Source organism: Oncorhynchus clarkii, chromosome 18 (assembly GCF_045791955.1).
Source record: "Oncorhynchus clarkii lewisi isolate Uvic-CL-2024 chromosome 18, UVic_Ocla_1.0, whole genome shotgun sequence".
Lineage (NCBI taxonomy): Eukaryota > Metazoa > Chordata > Actinopteri > Salmoniformes > Salmonidae > Oncorhynchus > Oncorhynchus clarkii.
In genome coordinates, this window is record NC_092164.1 from 27,489,638 (window position 1) to 27,517,610 (window position 27,973).

Genomic DNA, 27,973 nt, shown 5'->3' on the forward strand with positions numbered 1-27,973 from the left:
TTGAATGCTGAAACAACATTTATTCACATTACTTTACTTTAATAAAATATTTCAGTTGTTTATATTACATTTGTTTAATTTTATGATTTTATGATTTCATTCCAAGTTATTTCTATAGAGCTGCTGCCTATGCTGTCTGACAAAATCAGTATTTTAGTAGTTCTTAAAAGTAAAATAGGCTGCTGAATACCAACTATCAACCACTTAGATTATGCATTTTCAGGTAGAGATACTTTGCAAAGTAACTGCTCTCTATCCCTCTCGATCGCACATTCTTCTGTACTAACCTAATGTAGCAGGCATAAAAGAAAGACACAGACCGGACAAGTACGCACGCAATCGATTATGATCATTGTAGATAATTAGCATGTTTTCTGCACTAAATTATTTTGAATATTGGCCTGTTGGAAACTACAACTCCCTACAACTACATCGCACAGTTCGGGATTCAGTTGATTTATTTCTAGAGAAACTGCCCAATGTACGCATTGACTTCACAGAAAAAAACATAACTAAATGGAATTCAAATAATTGAAACGAAGTCTGTCAATTAGTTGTTTAAAAACCAAAATAATAAACACAATTTAGGTTAATCGCTCAGCACTAGCTGTTGGGCACAACTCTGCCCCAACTCACTCCATCACTGTGTGTCCATTTTCTGACCTGGGATGTTTGCAGTGCGGTTCAACCCCATTTCTGGACTGGTTACAGTAAGGATTGGTTGCTCTTGCTTGTGCCCCCAGCCTACTTCCTGGTCCGCAATCCAAACAGGAAGTTGGATAGACCAATCGTATGTGGAGAATCGGCCGTGGGAGGAGCGAGAAGAAAAAGGGGACCCCGAAGGGAAGTGGAGAAAAAGTACCACGCAACAGACTAGTACGGAGGCCCATTGTCCAGAGGTGTGCAGTCACACAAGACAAAGAGACAAAGCGGACAATCATGAAAAACCCACAGTAGCAAGAACATACAGAAAAGCAAACAAAATGTGTCATTAACAGAGGAATACAAACAAAACCTTCAGATAGAGGAGGGATTTGGCAAGTGGGTGGTTGTTGATTGGGGCGGCTGCACTATTCGGAAGTGTCCACATGTATCCGTCGTATGTCTGTAGCTATGTCAAGCTGGGCCTGGCATAGTAGGTTGGGGGGAAAGGAAGAGGAGGGGTTGACTGTCAATAACCAGTGTCTATGTCTGTGTGTACCCCCTACTTTCAGGGGAGTCTAGTTTCTGGTCCTTTCAACACTTTTTCACTAGGCATTGTTTGAAGGCAGAGGGGCGGTCGCCCAGAGGGCAACCCTTGGCCAGCTTGGCCTGCGGGTCCTTGCACTGCACCATGCGGCTCTGCCAGCCCGTGTCACAAGTCCTGGAGCAGATCATCCAGGTGCCAGTCACCCACTGGGGCCCAGAGGCCGCCGTCGACACCCCTGGGGCTGTAGAGAGAGCCATGGCCGAAAACGGGGCCGATGTGGTTCTACTGCTTGATCTTGTAGAGGTGGTTGTTGTAGTAGTAGTGGTGGATGTGGTTGTGGAGGTGTGCAGGGGAGGTGGCGGTGGTGGAGCCAAAACCCGACGGGGCATGAAGAAGCTGTAGCGGATATCCAGGGGCCTCTTGGAGTCCGTGGCCAGAATCTGAACTGTAAGGGCCTCTCTGAGGGCCCCAGGGCCCATGCTGTGTAGCCACTCATCCCGCTGGCTCCAGCCACTGTAGTTGAGCACCGAGCCGTTGAGGGGGATGACTGTCTCTGAGGTAGAGATCATGAACTTGCCGTTGAGGAGGTAGTCGCCACCGGGACGACGCAGGGCCAGGTAGGCTGTGTACCGGGGCTGATCCTTGGGCTTGTGCTGGCGGACCTTGATGTGGGTGGAGCCCTCTGGGATCTTCACAACGTCTGTGTAGCCCTTACTGCATGGGGGAGGGAGAGAGGGGAGAAAGCAGTTACAGGAGAGTGTTTACAGGAGAGAATTTTACAAACTGACTTGAAATAGCAGAATTCACTCATTTGAAGGGGTGTATATATAGTGTATGTCTATCTTCACCATTAGAAGGTGTGATTTAGAATTACAAACTCATGACGTACAGTGAAAAGAAAAAGTATGAGAACCCTTTGGAATTACCTGGATTTATGCATAAATTGGTCATCAAATTTGATCCGATCTTCATCTGAGTCACAACAATAGACAAACATAGTGTGCTTAAACTAATAACTCACAAATTATTGTATTTTTTCTTGTCTATAATGTATACATCATTTAAACATTCACAGTGTAGTTTGGAAAAGATATGTGAAACCCTAGGCTAATAACTTCTCCAAAAGCTAATTGGAGTCAGGAGTCAACTAACCCGGAGTCCAACCAATGAGACGAGATTGGAGATCTTGGTTAGGGCTGCCTTGCCCTATAAAAAACACTCACAAAATTTGAGTTTGCTATTCACAAGAAGCATTGCCTGATGTGAGCCATGCCTCGAACAAAAGAGATCTCAGAAGATCTTAGATTAAGAATTTTTGACTTGCATAAAGCTGGAAAGGGTTACAAAAGTATCTCTAAAAGCATTGATGTTCATACGGTAAGTCAAATTGTCTATAAATGGAGAAAGTTCAGCACTGTTGCTACTCTCCCTAGGAGTGGCAGTCCTGCAAAGACGACTACAAGAGCACAGCGCAGAATGCTCAGTAAGGTTAAGAAGAATCCTAGTGTCAGCTAAAGACTTACAGAAACCTCTGGAACATGATAACATCTCTGTTGACAAGTCTACGATACGTATAACACTAAACAGGAATGGTGCTCATGGGAGGACACCACGGAAGAAGCCACTGCTGTCCAAAAAAAACATTACTGCACGTCTGAAGTTTGAAAAATGTGCACCTGGATGTTCAAAATATTCTGTGTACAGATGAAACTACAGTTGAGATGTTTGTAAGGAACACACAACACTATGTGTGGAGACAAAATAAACAGCACACCAACATCAAAACCTCATCCCAGCTGTAAAGTATGGTGGAGGGAGCATCATGGTTTGGGGCTGCTTTGCTACCTCAGGGCCTGGACAGCTTGCTAAAAATGAATTCCAAAGTTTATCAAGACATTTTGCAGGAGAATGTTAGGCTATCTGTCTGCCAATTGAAGCTCAACAGAAGTTGCAACAGGACAACGACCCAAAACACAGAAATAAATCAACAACCGAATGGGTTCAATAGAAGAAAATACACCTTCTGGAGTGGCCCAGTCAAAGTCCTGACCTCAACCCGATTGAGATGCTGTGGCATGACCTCAAGAGAACAGTTCACACCAGACATCCCAAGAATATTGCTGAACTGGAACAGTTTTGTACAGAGGAATGGTCTAAAATTCGTCCTGACTGGTATGCAGGTCTGATCCGCAACTACAGAAAATGTTTGGTTGAGGTTATTACTGCCAAAGGAGGGTCAACCGGTTATTAAATCCAAGGGTTCACATACTTTCCCCACCCTGCACTGTGAATGTTTACACGGTGTGTTCAATAAATGTGTGTTATTAGTTGAAACTGACTGTGTTTGTCTATTGTTGTGACCTAGATGAAGATCAGATCAAATTTTAGGACCAATTTATACAGAAATCAAGGTATTTCCAAAGGGTTTATACTTTTTCTTGCCACTGTATAGAGAGATGAGGGAGAAGGGTGGATGTGAGAGGGAGTGAAAGAGTGAGTGTGAGAAATGTATATCTTTAAAACCTGTTGGTACTAGGGGGCAGTATTTTCATTTTTGGAGAAAAAAAACTTCCCGTTTTAAATGGGATATTTTGTCAGGAAAAGATGCTAGAATATGCATATAATTGACAGCTTTCGATAGAAAACACTCTAACGTTTCCAAAACTGTAAAGATATTGTCTGTGAGTATAACAGAACTGATGTTGCAGGCGAAAGCCTGAGAAAAATCCAATCCGGAAGTGCCCCAGGTTTTGAAAGCGCTGCGTTCCAATGACTCCCTATTTGGCTGTGAATGTACCATCAACGAGCTTACGCTTTCTATGTATTCCCCAAGGTGTCTACAGCATTGTGACGTAGTGTTACGCATTTCTGTTGAAGAATAGCCGTAGGTAAGTGGTCACATGGTGGCTCCGAGAGAGATTCTCACGTAAAATACAGAGGTAGCCATTACTCCAATCGGTTCTAGTGAAAAACGAATTGTCCCGACGGATATATTATCGAATAGATATTAGAAAAACACCTTGAGGATGGATTCTAAACAACGTTTGCCTTGTTTCTGTCGATATTATGGAGCTAATTATTATGGAGCTAATTTGGAATATTTTTTGGCGTTGTGGTGACCGCAATTTCCGGGCGATTTCTCAGCCGAACGTGAAGAACAAACGGAGCTGTTTCGCCTACAAAAATAATATTTTGGGAAAAAATGAACTTTGGCTATCTACCTGGGAGTCTCGTGAGTGAAAACATCCGAAGTTCATCAAAGGTAAACGATTTAATTTGATTGCTTTTCTGATTTCCGTGACAAGGTTGCCTGCTGCTAGCAAGGCATAATGCTATGCTAGGTTATGATAAACTTACACAAATGCTTGTCTAGCGTTGGCTGTAAGCATATTTTGAAAATCTGAGATGACAGGGTGATTAACAAAAGGCTAAGCCGTGTTCCAATATATTTCACTTGTGATTTTCATGAATAGGAATATTTTCTAGGAAGATTTATATCCGTTGCGTTATGCTAATTCGTGTCAGGCAATGATTACGCTCCCGGATCCGGGTTTGAGAGTCACAAGAAGTTTTAAGTAAAGGCCATTTTTGATTTTGATTTGGTATTTTCTTGGTGCTGCGCATCTGACAAATACACATGTAAACACCAAGTGTTTTTTCAACTTCAGTGTGTGTATGTGGATTCCCTTACCTCATCTTGGTGAAGTTGCCTATCACTCTGATGCAGCCGGTGCTGTCCCCTCCACAGATGCCACACTTGTCAAACTGCAGCTTGGAGCCGATGATGCCGTCACAGCCGGTACGCACACACTTGCCCTTCACACACACTGAGCTGCTGTACGGTCGACATTCTGTCCCGTCCACCACCTGGAGAAGGAGATATTAGCATATTGGTTGTTGTTGTTGTTGTAGTCTTCATCATCATAGAGGCTCGCATTGTAGGAGATTGTTGCTGATTACTGCCGAGGTGTGGTGGTCTCACAGGCGCTTATAGCTGCAGAAGCATTACCCAGGTGGGTGCTACAGATTTGGTGGTAGATGTTTTAGCCTACCTACAAAGGAGGAGTAGCTGTGAACTTCAATGACAGTGGTGCCTCATGAAGAGCCTGACCGTCTGACTGTTATTTTTCTCTCGCTGGCTGTATGATGAACTATCGACGCCACCTGCACTCAACTCTACTTTACTGAACTGCGTCATTATTTATCTGTGGTAGACCTTCTCCCTGAAATATATATTTTTAAAGCGACTTTGAGATTCTGTATGAATAGCAGTACATAAAATAAATCTATCATCTTCATCATCATCATCATGGGTATATTATCATGTACAGTGCCTTCAGAAAGTATTCACACCCCTTGACTTTTTACATTTTTTTGTTGTGTTACAGCCTGATCACACACAATACCCCATAATGTCAAAGCGGAATTTTGTTTGTAGAACATTTTTGAAATTAAAACAATTAAAAGCTGAAATGTCTTGAGTCAATAAATATTCAACCCCTTTGTTATGGCAAGCCGAAATAAGTTCAGGAGTAAAAAATGGCTTAAAACACATAAGTTGCATGGACTCATTCTGTGTTCAATAATAGTGGTTAATATAACTTTTGAATGACTACCCCATCACTGTACCCCACACATACAATTATCTGTTAAGGTCCCTCAATCAAGTAATGAATTTCAAGCAAAAGAAGGGCACCGATTGATATATGTGCAAAAAAAAGCAGATGTGGAATAGCCTTTTGAGCATGGTGAAGTTATTAATTACACTTTGGATGGTGTATCAATACACCCAGTCACTACAAAGATACAGGAGACCTTTCCAACTCAGTTGCCGGAGAGGAAGGATTTCACCATGCCTGTACACCAAGCATGTACTGAATAAAACATATTCCAAAACATGCATCCTGTTTGCAACAAGGCACTTAAGTAATACTGCAAAAAATGTGGCTTTACTTTTTGTCCTGAATACAAAGCGTTATGTATGGGGTAAACCAACACAACCCTTCACTTAGTACACAAGGCCAAATCTACACTGGAGTTGCTTTCCAAGGCGACATTGAATGTTCCTGTGTGGCCTAGTTACCGTTTTGACAGAGCTTGAAGAATAAGAACAATTGGTAAATATTGTCCAATTCAGGTGTGCGAAGCCCTTAGAGACTTACCCAAAAAGCCTCAGCTGTAATTGCTGCCAAAGGTGTTTCTAACATGTTTTGTCTCAAGGTGGTGAATACTTATCTAATCAAGAATTATTAGTGTTTTTTTATTGTTATATTTTATACATGTTCAAATTTTTCTTCCACTTTGACATTACAGACTATTTTGTGTAGATTTTTTTTACCAAAAATGACAATTAAGTCAATTTCAATCCCACTTTGTAACACAACAAATGTGGGGAAAGTCAAGGGGCGTGAATTCTTTCTGAAGGCACTGTATGTATATATCATTATCATGGCTATATCAATATCATCATCATCATCATCATCATTATCATTATCATACTAGCAGAACGGACACTACAAGTCTTGCTAAGATAGGTAGTGGACTAGTGGAAGACAGCACTCCAAAGTACTGTACCCTCACTCACACTCTTTCACTCCCCAGTGCCCTTCTCTTATTCACTCACCCTCTGCGAGAACACCACATAGTAGCCTGTGCCCTTAGCCCGGCATGTCAGCTTGCACACATCTTTGGGGAGCACTCCTGCGAACTTGGGTACCCACTCCACAAAGGTCTTCATCCCCTTAGGGTCTGTCTGGGGTCCGTTCCGCACCTCACACTGCTCCTGGCGGAAACTCTTACCTAGAGGAGGAAAGTTCCACCACACGTTAGAGTGGGAACATTAGAATTTCAGACTGTGTGTGTGTGTGTGTGTGTGTGTGTGTGTGTGTGTGTGTGTGTGTGTGTGTGTGTGTGTAAGAGAGAGTCAACATATTTACCATTCATTGATCTATTGAAAGCCTGTGTATTTGCCTGAGCAAATGTATACTTGTGTGTGCTTATGCGTGTCTATACCACTATGTGATCACACACGTCAGCTAGTCAATCTGCAGTGCTACACTCACTGGGCGAGGGGCACAGGGTGGCACTGCAGGACCTGTAGATGGCTCTCTTGCCGGTGCAGTAGCGCCCATTGTTTCGGGGTGGCGGGTTGTTACATTGACGCTGGGCGAACTGCACCCCTCCACCACACGTCCTCGAACATGCCCCCCACGGACCCCACGAACTCCAACTACCATGGTTAGATGCCTTGGAGAGGAGAATGAGGAGAGGAGGACGGGAAGATGAAAGAGAAAGAGGAGATATGAGAGATGGAGGTGATAGGAAAGAGATTGAGAGAGAGATAGAGAGAGAGAGAGATGAGAGAGATCAGAGGAGGAGAGGGAGGAGAGAGATAAGCGAGTACTGTTAAAGTTGCCTAGTGAGCACATTAAAAGTTGGCAGCCAAGCCACGTGTAAAATGTGTCTGTGTGTGTGTGTGTGTGTGTGTGTGTGTGTGTGTGTGTGTGTGTGTGTGTGTGTGTGATCCATTTGTGTATCTGCATGCAGGTGATGGTCTGTGCAAGTTGAATACATTGAGAGGGTTGTGGGGTGATAGAAATGAAAGTAATGATGATGATAGAAATCAAAGTAATGTTCAAAGGCGACCCAGTACATCAAGGCAAAGTCAGACTGTTGCATTGTGCTATGCTAGTTCACATGCTAGCCTACAACATCTTGAGGGTATAGGGTGAAGTTGCCCCTAGATGCTGATCTTGGGTCAGTTTAGCATTTTCCCAACTAATGGTTAAGGTTAGGATTGGGGGAGAGAAAGCTGATCTGAACTGTCTTGATTTTTTACGATTTGTCTGGGTCATCATGGTTCATCATGACCAGCAATCATGACTGTTGGGCTGAAATAGGCTGTAAAATTAACATGTACTCTCTTACTGACTTACGGATTATCATTTTTACAGACTATCCTTCAGATCAAAGCCATGGAGGAGGATAAGAAAAGTTCGGAGTCCAACCAGAAGAAGGAGGAGGAGTTAAGGAGGATGGAGGAGGAGTTTAAGAGGAGGGATGAGGTAATGGAGAAAAGGGAGGAGCAGGTGGAGAGGAAGGAGGTGGTGGAGGAGAAGGAGGTAGCGGAGTAGAGGAAGAAGGTGGTGGAGGAGAGGAATGAGATGGCGGAGGAGAGGAAGAAGGTGGAGGAGGATAGGAAGGAGGTGGCAGAGGTGAGAAAAGAGGTCGAGGTGGCAAGGAGGGAGGTGGAGAAGAGGGAGATGCAAGTGGAGAAGATGGAGAAGACTGCAGGGAGAGAAGAGAAGATTCTGAGAAGAGAGAGGCGGCAGATTGTTCTGAAAATCAAGTGGCTGATGGAAAAGAGGATGGCTGTCAGGGAGAAGGAGAATGTTCAGAACTGGGAAGAGGATGTGAAGGTGAAGGTGGAGGTGAAAGGAGAGGAAGTGGAGAGGTTGAAGCGCAGCTGGAGAAAGAGAAAGAGTTGACAGAGGGAAAGACAAGGAAGATGGAGAAGGAGAGGCTGAGGAAGGAGAGAGAGGAGGTGGAAGGAAACGGAGTGAGGATGGAGAGGGAGAGGATGAAAATGAATAGACTGGGGCAGGAGTCAATGTTGAAGAGATGGAGAGAGGAGGAATCTGGAAAATCAAGCCAAACTCCTGGACATAAAGAACGGAGAGATAGAGAAGAGAGAAAAGGACATCGCAGTCAAGGAGTGGATGAAGAAGGAGTTGGAGAGGAGGAAGGAGGAGCGAGAGGCATTGGTGAATGAGAGACAGAGGCTGGTGAGTAGGATGGTCGAGAATGAAAGAGAGATGATATCCTACAGGGACAGTTGCTATGTAGCATTAAGGTCAGGAGTAGAACATTTTATTGCCCTAACCCAACACATAATCAATAAACTAACAATGGACTGTAACCCCTCATCTTTGATCCTAGGATTAACCTAATGTCCTGTTTTTATTTTGTTGCAGCTCTCAATGGGTCGTTGTACCCTCCTCCTCTTCACCCTTAGGCCCCCCAGGGGGACCACCCTCCAGCAGGTGTGAAACCTCCTGCCCTCTCCTATGCTCTCCTCACCTATCCTCCAATCCCATCCGCTCCCCTCTCCTCTTCCCATCCAAAATAAACATGCATATTTTCATTGAACATTTTGTTTGTGATTACTTTGAAATAGATCATTGGTCTAGATAGATCTACTGTATATTCTAGTTAGATGTCTAGCAAGTTGGTCTAGATATACAATATAGACCGTGTTTGGGAATCTACTCTGAATATTTAGTTTACCAAGCTACCAAATACTGCACACGGGAAGAAGTTAACCTACACTAAATCTACCCTTAAGAAAAATATAATTTACTTATCTAAAGTTACTAATTCTGAAATTGCAAGAACAGATCACTGGAGTCAGACGTTGACAGAATGTGTCATTTTGCCTATTAAACACAAAAACGATGTATCAAGTGAGAATTAGGCAGGTCTGCTGCTGAAAAAGAAAAGGAATTATTGCCAACAACCATATTTATATTTTTTAAAGTAGTGTATGTTTCCAGTGATTAGCTACACCACTTACAAGCTTCTGTAAAATGTGGTTAAATTTACTAGTCGCAAAAACATGTAGTTTACGACTCCACAACACTGAATATGTCTAGTTGGTCTAGAACTATATTCTAGTTAGGTGACTATAGCCTGACATATCATTAGTGTCAATAGCCACAAGTCAAAATATGAATGACCAAAGCATATACAGTAGGCTTTGTATATTCTGTTGACAGTGATTCAGATGGGATGTCTCTTTAAATAATTCAAAATGAAGTGACACTCTTACACTGTAACTCTAATAGAAGGAACATTTTTTGAACGTAATGTTTCAGCACAAAGACAACCAGAATGGTGGTTAACGATTAAAGTATAGCGAGTTCTGTGCTGCTTGTCATAAGAGTGACTGAAACTCAGGGACTCAGAAGTTGAAAAGAATCAATAGAAACAGCCTGCTAAGAGGACAGTCTGAGAGGAGGGAGACATAGTAAACACACAGGCATGCCCACATACAAAAGAAACATTCTTTCCCTCCTTCTCCGACCTGCCAAAAATACACCCAGTCACTCCTCTGGTAATCTTGTTCCAAATCAAATTCAATGGAATTAGATTAATTGAGAGTATGTGACAGTAAAGCCTAAATAAATTACAACGTCACAGTAACCTTCTAATTCGTTCCAACTCTCTCCTACCCTCCCTCTACCGCTACACTGAGAGTACAAAACATTAAGAACACCTTGTACATGTAAAGACTAGATTCAAGAATAGTCTGATGGGTGACAATATTAGCCTACCAGTTGTGAATGATATATTATCACTTGTGAATGATGCCCAGCTTAAGGCAAGAAACAGTGCCTGCCTTTTTTTTGCGACTTTTTAAAATCATGGTCACACACCTCATGTAGGCCGATATATTTTGACAAGGTTTGTATCAAGACATTAAAGTGGCCAAAAAACTTCTTAAAATGAAGCACATTAACTGGCATACATACTCAGAGCGTGAATTTCAAGTTTGGGGAATAACTTTTTCACCATAAAAATGCACATTCATATTCATACTGCCGTGTGCACATTGCTGAGCTTATAATGTGAAGAAATAGCCTAATAGTTTATCAACATTTTAAGCTAAACGGTTCTGATCGGTTGTGTCAGGCTCATTGCTTAAAACAGTTTTTTTTTTAATGCTAGTGGTTGTATTAATTTGGGATCCCACAATTGTCCCAGACTATGTTTGGAATATTTTTTTTCTTTCTCAGAATAGGTCAACTTTTGTACTATGGGGGATAGTAGATTGACATAGCCTAGTGCTTTTGCTGGTTGTTAGGCCTAATCATCTTGTTGGCTGACGAAAAGTAAATGTGGACAGTTCTTCCAATATCTTCAATATGCGCCTCGGAAATTGGATAAGGATGTGTGCAGTTGCATCCCCGATGTGTCTGTCTTCACTTGTAGCCTGTGAGAAATACTCAATCACATGACGGAGAGCAATGTGAGTGAGAGGTGCTTTGTCACACAGCCGGGAGTGAGTTATATTCAGCCCAAGGGCACAATGGCCACTGGCATGGACTTTTTTTTAGCCCAACATTTGTATCACAACTAAAGTTACATAAATAACTCTAAATTAAGCATATAGGAGTAGCAGTTTCTTTGTTAACAGCTCAACACAGATTAGGCGCAGAATATCCTTTCTACTATATTCAGTTATTTTCAATTATATTCTTCATACTATACAATAATATAAAATACTGCCACGGAATTCTAAGCAAATCTTGTCTACTAAATGAACTAGCGTAGCCCACAGCCATATGGCATAGCCAGATCAGGGCCGAACATAAGGACAACTCACAGTGTGCTATTCTTTTCTTCGGAAATAGACTACATTTTCTTCAAATCATGTTTCCGTAGACCTGTCTAAAATAAATAATGGATTTACTGTGATGGTGTAGCCTATATTACATGGATTTATTAGACTTAAAATGTAGATGTTCCAAAGGTCTGCATCAGTGGCTTGTAGGCCATGCATGGACGCTAGGAGATGCTAAATGTGTTTATGGTAATTAGGGTCAATTACCGTGAGACGGGCAGTTATTTGCTTGAGAATCACAGGCTGACAAAATTTCAGGACCGCCACAGCCCTACACCTGGCCCCTACTAACATACCCCGTTCAAAGGCACTTAAATCTTTCGTCTTGCCCATTCACGCTCTGAATGACACATGTACACAATCCACGTCTCAACAGTTGCAAGGCTTAGAAAATCCTTCTTTAACCCGTCTCCTCCCCTTCATCTACACTGATTGAAGTCGATTTAACAAGTGACATAAATAAGGGATCAAAGCTTTCACTCGGTCAATCAATGTCATTGAAAGAGCAGGTGTCCTTAATGTTTTGTGCACTCAGTGTATATTTCCTGTGGCACTTGTCCACACTTTCACCTAACTCCATCCCTGCCTCTCATTCTCTCTGTCCCTCTCTCTATGCTCCCTCCCTCATTCCTCCTCTCCTTGTTTTATAGTGTCTCTCAATGCTATTGTTGGCACTCTCACCCTACTCACCCTACTCCACAGTCCACCCGCCCCCCTCTACTACCATTCTCCCTACACTCCTCCCTCTCTCCCACCTTCATTCCTCTCACCAAGTAGTATAATTTGAGATGTTGTCACCCTATTGGGCAGGAGGTAGCCTAGTGGTTATAGCGTTGGGTGAGTAATCGAAAGGTCGCTGGTTGGAATACTGAGCCGACAAGGTGAAAATCTGTTGATGTGCCCTTGAGCAAGGTACTTAACCCTAATGTGCTCCAGGGGTGCCATACTACTATGGCTGATCCTGTAAAACAACACATTTCACTGCACCTATCTGGTGTTTGTGACAATACATTTTATTTATAATTTTTGCATTGTTGCCTCCCGTTCCCTCTCTCAACACTCTTCCTCTCCTCTCCTTCCCATCCCCTCCATCCCCTCCTTACCTCCCTCCCTCCTTCCCTCTCTAGAGAATAATACATCATAATAAAGTAGCACTCATCCCTTTCACTACCTTCCACCCTGTCTATGCTGTCAGACTATTGCGTTGTTGCTTCCCATTCCCTCTCCTCCCCTCCCGCCCTCTCGCCCTCCGCCCTGTCCTTACCGAGTAGTGTCTCTTGCGGGTCTTGTCCACGCACTTGCCCTGGAGGCAGATGCGACCCTTGCCACACGGCGTGCCCTCCACGGCGGGCAGCTTCTTGGTCAGGCACACCATCTGGCCCTGGCGTATCACTGCACACCACAGGCGGGCGCACACGTCCATGCCCGGGCAGACCGTGTACTCAGGCCCAAACGCCAGGCGGCACTGGCGCACGGCGTCGTAGCTCTGGCCGGGCAGCTCCTCTGAGCCGAGCATGGGCTGGCGAGGAGAGTCCAGGAGACAGTCGGCTGTAGAGGGGGAGAGAGGTAGACATGGTGTCCAATGCCAACGGCTGTTTGTCTGTCTGGTTTGTCAAACCTTTGATCATTCTACTCTGCCACTCGATAGTTGTGAAGGGACATTGGATTCAATTTGGCAAAGACAACAGCACATTAACTATGTACAGTAGGTGAGTCCATTGTTTAACCAAGTAAGTCATTCTCCTGACATTTACAATAAAGACTTGGTTAACTCCCTAACCATTAGTTCAGGGATAGTCAACTCTAGGCCTGAAGTGCCAAAATACTGGATTTCATTCCCTCCTCTCCTCTTCTCATCCCCCCTCTATCCTATCCTGCCATTCTTCCCTGCTCTCCTTCACTCATCTCCCTCTTCATGTCTTACCATTGCCATCGTCAAAGAAGTCAGTGATGGTAGCTGAGGTGCAGCGGCTCCAGGGTTTGGAGGCGTCGATGGAGGTCAGGATGGACGACATGAGACGCTTGTCCGCGCTGGCGCCGAAACGCTCTTCGCAGAACTTGGAGTCGTCGTGGGACAGGCCCAGCAAGTGGCCTTTGGTTCACAGACAGAGAGACGGACAGGCAGGCAGAAATACAAATAATTTTGGGGGGGTGTTTGTTACACAGTGAGCATCGTGTTCTTGAGAGTGTGTATTTGTATTTACTAAGAATCCCCATACTCTTCCTGGAGTCCAAACATGATTAAGGCAACTACATCACAAAAAATAAATAAAACAGTACAACATATACAACACATTATTACACCACTACTCTAACATTACATATCTACAATACAAAATGCATAATACCACAATACAACAATATTACAACATTACAATGTACGTGTGTTAGCGTGTGTCTGCGTATGCGTGTGTGTGCCTGTGTTTATGTCTCTTCACAGTCCGCTTCATTCCATAACCTGTAGTTGTATCTGTTTTTTTTCATCAGATTTTACTGCTCGCTTGAGTTACTTGGTGTGGAATAGAATTCCATGTAGTCATGGGTCTATGTAGTATTGTGTTTTCCAGAGTCTGTTCTGGATTTGGGGACTATGAAGAGACCCCTGGTGACAGTGATAGCAATAGAGTTTGGATGTGTGTTTGCATGTGCTTACGTACTTAAACAAATGTGTGGGAATGTGAGTGTGTATGTATGTATTGGCAGGTAATTGAGTGTGTGTGTGTATGTTTGTATGCAGGTGTGTGAGCGGTGCCCACCTATCTCGTGTGCCACGGTGAAGGCGGCATGGAGTCCGTCGTCCTCTATGACGGCACAGCTCCTCTCTGGTGAGCAGATGGTGCCAACGTCGGCCATGCCCAGTGTGTCACATGAGTGGTGCCCACACAGGTCCTATACAGTAGGCACAAGCAAGTGGAAAGGGTGATATTACATAAAAATACCTGCCTGCACATTGCTTTACATATGGCTTTACTTTGTCCATCACCTGAGATTGAATGTATGTGTCATATTAAATGTTGATTTTAAGTTAGTGTAAAGTTAGGGCACACATATATACTGCAGGACTCACACACACACACCAAAACACAGACAATGCAAGGACAAGCTGGAAAGATTACAGATGAGAAATGAGAGGAGATCAGATAATTGTTGATTCACTATATTTCTGCTCTTTCTTCAACCAATCAATCAATATCTCTCTTTCTCTCTCTCTCTCTCTCTCTCTCTCTCTTTCTCTCTCTCTCTCTCTCTCTCATAGGGCACTGTGTATTGCCCAGTGTTCCAGCTCCCACACAGATCTACACAGATGATGCCCAGAGGGCTTGAAGCTACTCTGCTATGTAGAGGAATCAATCAGTCAATCAAACACTGTGTCCCTATGCCATCGACTGTCTCGTTCTCCGAAACACAGACACACATGCACGCACACGGACACACACACACGGAGACACAAGTATGCATGCACACACAGACACACACACTCTCACAGTATACATACAGTGTGTACATTATTAACTGTAAAAGTGCACGTGTCATGTATGAATGAGATAAGGGCACACACACACACACACACACACACACACACACACACACACACACACACACACACACACACACACACACACACACACACACACACACACACACACACACACACACACACACACACACACACACACACACACACACACACACACACACACACACACTCCTCTCCACCCACCAACCCAGGCCCCCCTCCCACACACATCCTGGGGACAGGATGAATCCCTTGATAAGTGGTGTTGACAGGCCCGTTGTGCCCTTTGTGAGAGTCTCTCTGGGGTGTGTATTTACTTGTCTCAGATGGAGCACTTTAGGAACAAACCCGTCTATGTCCTGTTCTGGGCTCTCCAACACATGACCAACAGGGGGGAACGCCTCATACACATACTCTAGACACAAACTCTGCCTGTGTCTGAAATGGCACCCAATTCCCTACATAGTGCACTATTTTTGACCAGGGTCTATAGGGCCATTAGAGTCATTTCGGTCGTAGCCCTAGTGTGGTACCCTATATACTGAACATCTTAGGGCTCTGGTCAAAAGTAATGCACTATGTAGGGAATAGGGTGCCATTTCAGACACACTCTTGCTTAAGACAGAAACTCTTAAAAGAGAAAGTCCCCTACTTACTAAAGGAGAAATAAAAACAAAGTCAAATACAGTCCAGTCTGATTCCATTCCACTAAATGCATTGTGTTGGTCATTGTTAAGATTTTGACCCCTAATGTGTGTGCAGATGGAGAGAATAGACATGACATGTTTTCAACTCCTTGTTGTCACTATCAGATGAACTAGCCAATCGGGAGGGACATTGTAGAAACCAACATGTTCACCATAGATGTGCTGGTTTTCCTGTTTCTTACTTACTAGCTGTCCCTGTCTCTCTTTCTCTCTCACTTTCACTCTCTTTTGTTCACTTGAACTTGTTGTCCCCAACTCGCTCTGCCTCCCACTCCCCCTTACACTCTGTCCCTGTCTCTCTCATGTTCCCTCTGTGTCTTTCTCACTTTCACTCTGTCTGTCTGTCTGTCTCTCTTTTTTTTCTTCTCCTCTCCCTCCCGCTCTTCAGTGTGTTTCCAGCTTGGTATTTTCCTTTTCATCCTACGGGGCTTTCACAGACATAGAGGGTGGACGAGAGAAAGAAAGAGGGAGGGTGAGAAAGAGAGAGCAAGAGAAATAAAGTTATGGAATCAGACACCTGGGGAAAGGGATGGGAGGATGGAGGAAATGAAAAGAGAGGAGGAAAGAATGGAGGGAATGGGATGTTATGGAAATATTGAGAAAAAAAACTCAGCACCGGTGGTAAGGTATTTAGGTCAGTAGACAATCATATAAGAAGGCGGAGGTGTGTGTGAGAAAGAAAGTTAGGGTGTGTTTGTGTTTGCATGTACATGTACATGTGTGTGTGTGTGTGTGTGTGTGTGTGTGTGTGTGTGTGTGTGTGTGTATGTGAGTCTCGGGTCAACTGGGGAACACACCCTAGCTTCATTCGAAAAACACAGTTCGACTCTGAGTAAAGGGAGAGTGTCAATCACAGACACACACACACACACACTGTCAGTTGGTGGCGTTAGCGTGCTTGCACACACACACAAGCACCGCTAATACTGTATCATGGAGAGAGTCCAGAGAGACTAACCACAACAACTTGTCACTCAAAAATCAGTGTCAACAATGTAATCGTCAACTAACCGTGAAATGAATGGCCTGCCAATCATCGGTGAGAGTGACATTAGCCTATTAAATGGCAATTGTACTAGGCTAGAGCCCGCCCTTCAAAGTTTTTCCTGGTCAGGCCCTGACAAAACTCCTGGCCCAGTGACCTATGACACACATCTAAGCGGCTACTTTCATCCAATAACATGACAGTATCCTTCATATTCAACCATATCAGCCAATCAGAGAGACTGTGATTGTCATTTCAGAGGTAGGATATAAAAAGGCAAAATCCTAGAGCAGCAGTTCTACTCTGAGATGCTTTGTGAATATCATCCCTGACCTTAAATGATCAACTAGCAGTTAACTTCATGGCATTGTTTTGTCTACTAAACAAATCAGATTGCAACAGACAGACCCCCTTCCAAAACATCCATATGTCCATACTCTATCATTCCAACTCCAGTGCACATGCACACACTCTATCATATGTGCCGTGGAGAATTGAATATGTACGCAAGTGTATTATTTGACTTGAACAGAGTGTGCTCGCCTGTCTCTTCTCCTCCTCGCTCATGTTTGTTTTGAGTGTGTATGTCTGAGTGTGTGTCGGCTTACAGTGTTTCTGCTTAAAGTGTGTGTGTGTGTGTGTGCTTTTATATTGTGTGTGTGTACTGTGTGTACAGTGTGTGTCTGCTGTGTGTGTGTGTGTGTGTGTGTGTGTGTGTGTGTATGCGTGTGTGTGAACATGTGCACATGTGTTTAAGGTGTGTGAGTTTCCCGGTCCTCTCCTCCTAATAGGTAGGCCTATATCTCCTCTGTTTGTTATAAGACTGGGGTATTTCACAGGTCCCATATTTCATGCCTATATAAACTCTGCCATTCAACTTTCGACCTATCACTCGGTCCACGTGATTAGTCAGGAACATCTTGTTATATGCTATAGCTGCCTGGTAAGAGTGTGTGATAGGCTACTCTGCATCACAGATTATGAATGAACTTTTCAGACCCGGCACCTGCATAAGGTGATTGTGTGTTTTGTGTATACATTGACAATAACCTGTCTGGGAACGGGGTTCCGCTAGCGGTGAAATTGCAGGGCGCCAAATTCAAACAACAGAAATCTCATAAATCAAATTTCTCAAACATACAAGTATTAGGCACCATTTTAAAGAAAACATTCTCGTTAATCCAGCCATAGTGTCTGATTTCAAAAAGGCTTTACAGCGAAAGCTCCACAAATGATTATGTTAGGTCACCACCAAGTCACAGAAAATCACAGCCATTTTTCCTGCCAAAGAGTGTTGTCACAAAAAGCAGAAATATAGATAAAATTAATCACTAACCTTTGATGATCTTCATTAGATGACACTCATAGGACTTCATGTTACACAATACATGTGTTTTGTTCGATAAAGTGAATATTGATATCCAAAAATCTAATTTTACATTGGCGTGTTATGTTCAGTAGTTCCAAAACATGCGGTGATTTTGCAGAGAGCCACATCAATTCACAGAAATACTCATCATAAACATTAATAATAGATACAACTATTATACATGGAACTTTAGATAAACTTCTCCTTAATGCAACCGCTGTGTCAGATTTTTTTTTAAATTACGGAAAAAGCATACCTTGCAATAATCTGAGTACGGCGCTCAGAGCCCATAGCACTATTTGCCATGTTGTGTAGTCAACATTAGTCAGAAATAGTATTATAAATATTCACTTACCTTTGATGATCTTCATCAGAATGCACTCCCAGGAATCCCAGTTCTACAGTAAATGTTTGATTTGTTCAATAAAGTTCATAATTTATGTCCAAACACCTTCTTCTGTTACCGCGTTTAGTAAACAAATCAAAACTCACGAGGCGGACGGAAATTCCCAAAAGTTATATTACTGGTCGTAGAAACATATCAAATGATGTATAGAATCAATCTTTAGGATGTTTTTATAATAAATCTTCAATATTGTCCCAACCGGAGAATTCCTTTGTCTGTAGAAAAGCAATGGAACTAGAGGTAACTTTCTCATGACCGAGCGTCTCAAGCCCATGGCTCTCTGCCAGACCTCTGACTCATTCCCCTCTCATTCAGCCCCCCTTCACAGTAGAAGCCTGAAACAACGTTCTAAAGACCGGTGACATCTAGTGAAGGCCTTAGGAAGTGCAACATGACCAATATCCCAATGTATCTTCAATAGGGGCTGAGTTGAAAAACTACAAACCTCAGATTTCCCACTTCCTGGTTTGTTTTTTTAAAAGGTTTTTGCCTGCCATATGAGTTCTGTAATGCTCACAGACATCATTCAAACAGTTTTAGAAACTTGAGAGTTTTCTATCCAATACTACTAATAATATGCATATATTAGCATCTGGGACAGAGCAGGAGGCAGTTTACTCTGGGCACGCTTTTCATCCAAAAGTGAAAATGCTGCCCCCTAGCTCAAAGTGTTATTGCTTTGAGCAAAGCCACTGGGCTGTGCACCACTGGGGTGACATGTCTGTCTGTCTGGTGAAACTAACAGGGACATCTGCAGGGTACTGTTCTTTAACATAGAAACAACAGTAATTTAACTTCTCAATAATGAATAAGAGGGCAGATCTGATCCTAGATCAGTAGTCCTACTTTGGGACGTTTTGCGAATACGTGCCCTTAACCTTCAACAGATACGTAACCTTCAACAAAAAGGAGATGTAGCCTAACATTTCTATGCTTTCTTTGCTCTCTGCATACACACTCTCGTTCTCAGAGTCCTCCCTCTGTCCTTCTCTCTCTCCCTGTCTCTTTCTCAAAGTCCACACACACTCTCGCTCCTTCTCTCTTTCTCTGTGTCCTCTCTCTATCACTCTAGCCCCCTCAATCTTTCTCTCTCTACCTCTCTCTCTGGCAACAAGGAAACCTTAAACACGTATGTCCTAGTGCACGAGGGAACAATCAAAGAGGCTACAATAAACATCTCAATTGATAAACAGTACAGTGTAATGAGAGAAGGTGATATGGACCTAGTTATGAATCACTGTTCATGACTCTGAATGATCGGCTATGAAAAGCCAACTGACAATTACTCCTAAGGTTCTGACTTGTTGCACCCTCTACAACCACTGTGATTATTATTATCTGACCCTGTTGGTCATTTATGAACGTTTGAACATCTTGGCCATGTTCTGTTATAACACCCAGCACAGCCAGAAGAGGACTGGCCACCCCTCAGAGCCTGGTTCCTCTCTAGGTGTCTTCCTAGGTTCTGGCCTTTCTAGGGAGTTTTTCCTAGCCACCGTGCTTCTACATCTGCATTGCTTGCTGTTTGGGGTTTTAGGCTGGGTTTCTGTACAGCACTTTGTGACCCCGATGTAAAAAGGGTGTTATAAATACATTTGATTGATTGAGGATGTAATATTTATGGGGAATATTTCCATGCTGCATATTCATGTAATTATGTTTTCTTGGTTATTTCAAGTTGATTATTTCTGGGCTCTTTGTTTCTCTCTATGTCAGGGTTCCTAACTGGTGGCCCGCCGAGAACAATTTTATCCCCCCCCCCCCCCAAGTTTTCTGAGCGAACAACTAGTGTTTTTTTTGTATTACTTTTGATATTGTTGGACATAGACCGTAAAAACACCAACAAATCAACTCCAAGTGATTGTAATTTTGGAAATATGTTTCAAAGTATTCTCACACATAATGATCATATACAAATGTAAGCAATGTTTGAAAGGATGATGTTTTAGTCAAATATTATATCCGTTTGGCCTTCTTGTTAAGTTAGGAAGTTAAATTGCGGTCTACAAATGATTTATAATTATGTCCCGGCCCCCTGACCATCCACTCAAGAAAAAAAATAGGCCTGCGGCAGAATCTAGTCGATGATCCCTGCTCTATGTTCTGTCAGTAGAGAGCTCTTCTCCTCACAGTAAGGCTTTGTTTAATGTCCCGGTCCCCAGCGAGAGCAGTCATACGTCCGGTCACACTGTGATGTAACCCCCAATAATCACACACAGGCACGCACATACACACGCGCATGCCGACACGCGCAATCCCACAAATGCACACACATACAAATTACAAATGCATTCACACACAGAGTCCCCTCAATGTGTCTCTTGTTCGGCACAGGGTCAGCTCACTCGGGACACGGGGGTGTTGGAACAGGAGTAATTGGACCCATGCATGAATAACCTCAAGTTCCAATAAAATCCCCCCCTCTACATCTCCAAAGAATGGATAGGTCTTGTCTCTGACTGTGAGAATGTAATATAATGATGGATTTGACTTCTATTGAATGAACGTGACTCACCCAAGCTACGACACTTACTTCTTTGATGACAAGCTACAGCAATGAGGGACAAGTGAATGGAAGGGTTGTGTTTTAAAGATACAGTGATCTAACACTACAGCCAATCATGGAATCTGAGTTCAAATCCTATTGGCTGAAGGGATTCACTGACCTTTGACCTTTTGATATGTCATGGTCCACTCCAAACACCTTTCAGGTGTTATAATGTTTTTATGCTATGGAGTTGTTACTGTTGTTATGAACTGTCACTTGCCCCTGGGTAGTGCCTGCGCGAGGTATCTCCGTGCCCGTTGTTCCAACCACTGTACCATCCATGCCACCTTACCCCCTGCCGGTGACACAGAGGGAAAGCACTGCCAAGTGGGTGGAAAGTCCATGCCCATGTAGGCGGTGGTAATAGTTGGCACACCGTGCTCCGCCAACTTGCCAAGCCCAGGTATGCTCAACTTAGCTTGGCTCCTTGCAGCCACAAGGTCCTTTTGATGCTGCTCGGCCATAATCGACGTCCAAAAAGGCAGATTACCGATTGTTATGAAAACTTGAAATCGGCCATAATTAATCGACCATGCCGAACTTACTTTTTTACTTATTTTGTGCATAATGTTGCTGCTACCATCTCTTATGACCAGAAATAACTTCTGGACATCAGAACAGCGATTACTCACCACGAACAGGCAGAAGCTTTTTTTTCCTTTTACGAGTCCGACGAGCCTGACGTGAACGACATACTGCTTTCCCGGGAACAGGCAAAAATCCCAGAAATTTGCGTGAAGAGACAAAAGAGAAAAAGAGGACGTAGGTTGTGCTGCCTTCTGAGAATTTGTAGGCAATCGAATAAACCCCCCCTGCCTTCCGTTCTGCTAGTTAACGTGCAATCATTGGAAAATAAAATCGACGACCTACGAGGAAGATTAAACTACCAACAGGACAATATAAACTGTAATATCTTATGCTTCACAGAGTCGCGGCTGAATGATGGTATTATCGACATACAGCTGGCTGGTTATACACTGTATCGGCAGGATACAACAGCAGCGTCTGGTAAGACAAGGGGTGGCGGACTATGCATATATGTAAACAACAGCTGGTGCATGATATCTAAGGAATTCTGGAGGTTTTGCTCGCCTGAGGTAGAGTATCTCATGATCTCAAGCTGTAGACCACACTAATCTACCTTGAGAATTTTCATCTGTATTTTCATACCACCACAGACCGATGTTGGCACTAAGACCGCACTCAATGAGCTGTAGTCTGCCATAAGCAAAAAGGAAAACGCTCATCCAGAGGCGGCACTCCTAGTGGCCGGGGACCTAATGCAGGGAAACTTAAATCTGTTTTACCAAATTTCTATCAGCATGATAAATGTGCAAGCAGTGTGGAAAAAAACTCAAGACCACCTTTACTCCACACACAAGCGATGCGTACAAAGCTCTCCCTCGCCCTCGCTCTCCATTTAGCAAATCTGACCATCATTTTACAAGCAAAAATTAAATCAGGAAGCCCCATTGACTCGGTCAATAAAAAGTGGTCAGATGAAGCAGATGCTAAGCTACAGGAATGTTTTGCTATCACAGACATGAATATGTTCTGGGATTGTTCCTAAGGCATTGAGCAGTACACCACATCAGTCATTGGCTTCATCAATAAGTGCACCGATGACGTCGTAACCACAGTGACTGTATGTACATATCCCAACCAGAAACAATGGATTACAGGCAACATCCGCACTGAGCTAAAGGCTAGAGCTGCCACTTTCAAGGAGCAGGACTCCTATGCCCTCCAACGAACCATCAAACAGGCAAAGTATCAATACAGGACTAAGATCGAATCGTACTACACCGGCTCTGATGCTTGTTGGATGTGGCAGGGCTTGCAAACCATTACAGACTACAAAGGGAAGCACAGCCGAGAGCTGCCCAGTGACACTAGCCTACCAGACTAGCTAAACTACTTCCATGCTCTCTTCGAGGCAAATAACACTGAAACATGCATGAGAGTGCCAGCTGTTTGGATGACTGTGTGGTCACGCTCTACGCAGCCAATGTGAGTAACAGGTCAACATTCACAAGGCCACAGGGCCAGACGGATTACCAGGACTTGTACTGCGAGCATGAGCTGACCAACTGGCAAGTGTCTGTAATACCAACATGTTTTAAGAAGACCACCATAGTTCCTGTGCCAAAGTAAACTAAGGTAACCTGCCTAAATGACTACGACCCGTAGCACTCATGTCTGTAGCCATGAAAAGCTTTGAAAGGCTGGTCATGGCTCACATCAACACCATTATTCCAGAAAACCTGGACCCACCCTAATTTTCATACCGCCCTAACAGATACACAGATGATGCAATCTCTATTGCACTCCACACTGCCCTTTTCCATCTGGACAAAAGGAACACCTATGTGAGAATGCTATTAATTGACTAGAGCTCAGAGTTCAACACCATTGTGCCCTCAAAGCTCATCAATAAGCTAAGGACCCTGGGACTAAACACCTCCCTCTGCAACTGGATCCTGGACTTCATGACAGGCCACACCCTGGTGGTAAGGGTAGGTAACAACACATCTGCCACACTGATCCTCAACACAGGGGCTCCTCAGGGGTGTGTGGTCAGTCCCCTCCTGTACTCTCTGTTCACTCATGACTGCACGGCCAGGCTTGACTCCAACACCATCATTAAGTTTGCCGATGACACAACAGTGGTAGGCCTGATCACCGACAACGATGAGACAGCCTATAGGGAGAAAGTCAGAGATCTGGCCGTGTGGTGCCAGGACAACCATCACTCCCTCAACGTGATATAGACAAAGTTGACAAAACCTATTCCCCCTCAGATGAGTGTAAATATTTGGCATGGGTCTTCAGATCCTCAAAAGGTTCTACAGCTGCACCATCGAGAGCATCCTGACGGGTTGCATCACCACCTGGTATGGCAACTGCTCGGCCTCCGACCACAAGGCACTACAGAGGGTTGTGCATACGGCCCAGTACATAACTGGGGCCAAACTTCCTGCTATCCAGGTCCTCTATACCAGGCGGTGTCAGAGTAAGGTCCTAAAAATTGTCAAAGAATCCAACCACCCTAGTCATCGACTGTTCTCTCTGCTACCGCATGGCAAGCGGGACCGGAGCGCCAAGTCTAGGTCCAAGAGGCTTCTAAATAGCTTCTACCCCCAAGCCATAAGACTCCTGAATATCTAATAAAATTGATACCCAGACTTTTTGCATTGCCCCCCCCCTCTTCTTTTATGCCTCTGCTACTCTCTGTTATTATCTATGCATAGTCACTTTAATAACTCTACCTACATGTCCATATTACAACAATTACCTCGACTAACCGGTGCCCCCGCACATTGACTCTGTACCGGTACCCCCTGTACATAAACTCAGCAAAAAAAAGAAACGTCCCTTTTTCAGGACCCTGTCTTTCAAAGATAATTCGTAAAAATCCAAGTAACTTCACAGATCTTCATTGTAAAGGGTTTAAACACTGTTTCCCATGCTTGTTCAATGAAACATAAACAATTAATGAACATGCACCTGCGGAACGGTTGTTAAGACACTAACAGCTTTCAGACACTAACAGCTTTTTAAGGCAATAAGGTCACAGTTATGAAAACATGGAACCTAAAGAGGCCTTTCTACTGACTCTGAAAAACACCAAAAGAAAGATGCCCAGGGTCCCTGCTCACCTACGTGAACGTGCCTTAGGCATGCTGCAAGGAGGCATGAGGACTGCAGCTGTGGCCAGGGCAATAAATTGCAATGTCTGTACTGTGAGACAACTAAGACAGACTGTCCGCAATAGGCTGAGAGAGGCTGGACTGAAGGCTTGTAGGCCTGTTGTAAGGAAGGTCCTCACCAGACATCACCGGCAACAACGTCGCCTATGGGCACAAATCCACCATCGCTGGACCAGACAGGACTGGAAAAAACTGATCTTCACTGACGAGTCGCGGTTTTGTCTCACCAGGGGTGATGGTCGGATTTGCGTTTATTGTCTAAGGAATGGGCGTTACACTGAGGCCTGTACTCTGGAGTGGGATCGATTTGGAGGTGGAGGGTCTGTCATGGTCTGGGGTGGTGTGTCACAGTATCACAGGACTGATCTTGTTGTCATTGCAGGCAATCTCAACGCTGTGCGTTACAGGGAAGACATCCCCCTCTCTCATGTGGTACCCTTCCTGCAGGCTCATCCTGACATGACCCCCCAGCATGACAATGCCACCAGCCATACTGCTTGTTCTGTGTGTGATTTTCTCCAAGACAGGAATGTCAGTGTTCTGCCATGGCCAGCTAAGAGCCTGGATCTCAATCCCATTGAGCACGTCAGGGACCTGTTGGATCGGAGGGTGAGGGCTAGGGCCATTTTGGAGGGTGAGGGCTAGGCCCCCCCCCAGAAATATCTGGGAACTTGCAGGTGTCTTGGTGGAAGAGTGGAGTAACATCTCACAGCAAGAACTGGCAAATCTTGTGCAGTCCATGAGGAGGAGATGCACTGCAGTACTTAATGCAGCTGGTGGCCACACTGTTCATTTTGATTTTGACCCCCCTTTGTTCAGGGACACATTATTCCATTTCTGTTAGTCACATGTCTGTGGAACTTGTTCAGTTTATGTCTCAGTTGTTGAGTCTTGTTATGTTCATACAAATATTTACACATGTTAAGTTTGCTGAAAATAAACACAGTTGACAGTGAGAGGATGTTTCTTTTTTTTGCTGAGTTTAGTCTCGCTATTGTTATTTACTGCTGCTCTTTAAAACAACTTATTTGGTTTATTATTCATATTTTGTAAACTGCATTGTTGGTTAGGAGCTTGTAAGTAAGCATTTAACTGTAAGGTCTACCTACACCTTTGACTGATAAAATGTGATTTGATTTGATATATGTGTTTGAGCTTTTGACAGTCCCAGCTCTGCTCAGAGAAAAAAAAAATGTAGGAGGGTAAAAAAAAGAAAACTGGAAGGAAAAAAAACATAGGGCTGAAGGTTGGCTGCAGTTTCTGGTTGAGAGAAATTTTCTGAACACTAACCTTCAGCTGATTTCAAGTTCATCCCTTCAACCCTTGAAGAATGTGCGTGCGCAGCATCGGGTGCAAGAGATCACATGGGCTCGAGACATTGGTTGTCAGGGAACTGGGAGAGTCTGAGACAGAGGAGACTGCCCATAAAAACACAAGCGGAGGAAACGCTCTTTTTTAGGGTTGTTATAAGACACGCGCGAGAGCCCACACAGAGGAGGGAGGGTGTGCAAGATAGACAGAGAGAAATAGAGAGAGAGACGCACACTCACTCAATTTGGAAACACTAAACCGATGCAGATTTCTGCTTGATAACAACAATGTAATAAACATATTATGATCCAAATGACTCTTGAATAACAGGTAAGAGGACATAAACGGTCTGTCACGCAAGCAGTACCATACCGTAACACCTCATTTTAAAATGCTCTAGTCCAGTGAGTGGGAAGGGATGGAGCTGGCGCGCAGTGGTATGTGTTTTGTCTGGGGGGGTCGAACTCTGTGGTTTTGTTTGTTTGTTTACCTGCCTGGTGAAGAGGATGGCGGCGTCGTGGTGGTGCTGGTTGTCGTCGTCCAGTGGGTTCTGCTGGTTCTGCCACTTGCAGAAGCTCTTGAGCGTGGCGGCTGCGTTCTTGGACACCTCCAACCCCTCCTTCTCCGTGACCATGGTCACCTTCACAACGGACAGGCGGATGGGGTTCTCGATGCTGGCATGGCCGTACAACTTGGAAGCGATGGAGGCCAGCGTGAGCAGGTAGTGGTGTAGGTCCTTGCCGTACTTCTTGGACATGGACTCGTCAGCGACCAGCAGAAGCTCCACGTGCCTGGCGCGCGAAACTGACCTCTTGCGCCGACTTCCCAGTGAGGGCGGAGAGACAGGTTTGGAGAACTGCTTCCACCATCTTCTGCCGTGCGCCCTGCTTCGCTCCTCGCCCCTGTCCAGGGTGACACCGTGCGTGTTGCGTTTCCCGTTCCCTCTGCCCTTACGCCGGTGTTTCCTCGATGCATCCATGCGCCCGCGCCCTTCCTTGGTTCCACAGCTCTCGCTCACGGGCATGGCTTCGAATCTGAAGCTCTCCTGTGTGAAGTAGTGGAGCGCGCTCTCCGCATCCTTGTCACCCAGCAAACGCACGTCGCTATCGTGTCCCTTGGCTCGGATGAGGGGTGTGATTGTGTAGCGTGCGTGTTTCAAAGCGAAAAAGCCCTCTAGACCCCCACCACAGAGGCTGAAAACCGCCAGGGACTTGGGGTTGGAATCCACGGTTCCCCGGTACACACACTCCCGGTGCAGAGGCGAGGCGCTTTCTCCCGCTCCCATCAGGGCCATCACATATTTCGGACTGAAGTGATGTGACAAAATTGACTCATCCCTCTCCATATCTAACTGAAACCTTCTCCCGTCCATGTAGAGTAGGTAACCAACCTTCCCACCTCCATGGTAAATCCGATCGACTGTCCGCACAACACCCTCTTTTGCAGGTGGAGCGAAAGCCCTGAAAGTGGTGAGACCGGCGGCGAGCACCGCATCGCAGCCCGTATGCAACTCCACGATGCACAGCAAAAGAATCCTAAACACCAACATGACTCCAGCAAAAGCACAAAACACACGGGTCATCTTTACTCCAAAACAAGCAGTGCACGGCTAAACATTTATATTCCAACTAAAACAGCAATTGAAACGAAGAACAAACAATTTTCAGAACAGGTCCCGTTTGAATGCGCATGGTCTCGATATCCAGAATTCCCATGAAAAGTGTAAAAACACAGAAAAATGATGGCATCGGAGGGAATGGAATAAAAGACGCCGCAGAGATGTAAGAAAAGAGCAGCGGAGAACAGGGCTTGATGACCGAGCTGAACTT

General features: G+C 44.4%; 1 protein-coding gene across 1 annotated transcript; it reads right to left on the minus strand.

Moving 5' to 3' along the window:
• Positions 1 to 27,973, minus strand: LOC139373291 (A disintegrin and metalloproteinase with thrombospondin motifs 5-like). The gene is made up of 8 exons (XM_071113644.1): positions 26,635 to 27,973; positions 14,348 to 14,480; positions 13,516 to 13,683; positions 12,856 to 13,139; positions 7,252 to 7,435; positions 6,813 to 6,988; positions 4,881 to 5,056; positions 1 to 1,903 (listed from the first exon to the last, which is right to left on the minus strand). The coding sequence occupies exons 1-8, from the start codon at positions 27,724 to 27,726 to the stop codon at positions 1,237 to 1,239; spliced, it is 2,880 nt and encodes a 959-aa protein (XP_070969745.1). The 5' UTR covers positions 27,727 to 27,973; the 3' UTR covers positions 1 to 1,236.

Bases quoted from the DNA above. Each gene is read 5' to 3' on its own strand.
- LOC139373291 (XM_071113644.1), bottom strand. From the start codon at position 27,726: ATGACCCGTGTGTTTTGTGCTTTTGCTGGAGTCATGTTGGTGTTTAGG. The intron at 13,684-14,347 runs GTGGGCACCGCT...TGTGAACCAAAG, and splicing joins CACCGTGGCACACGAGATAG to GCCACTTGCTGGGCCTGTCC. The intron at 13,140-13,515 runs GTAAGACATGAA...CCCCCTCTACAG, and splicing joins CTTCTTTGACGATGGCAATG to CCGACTGTCTCCTGGACTCT.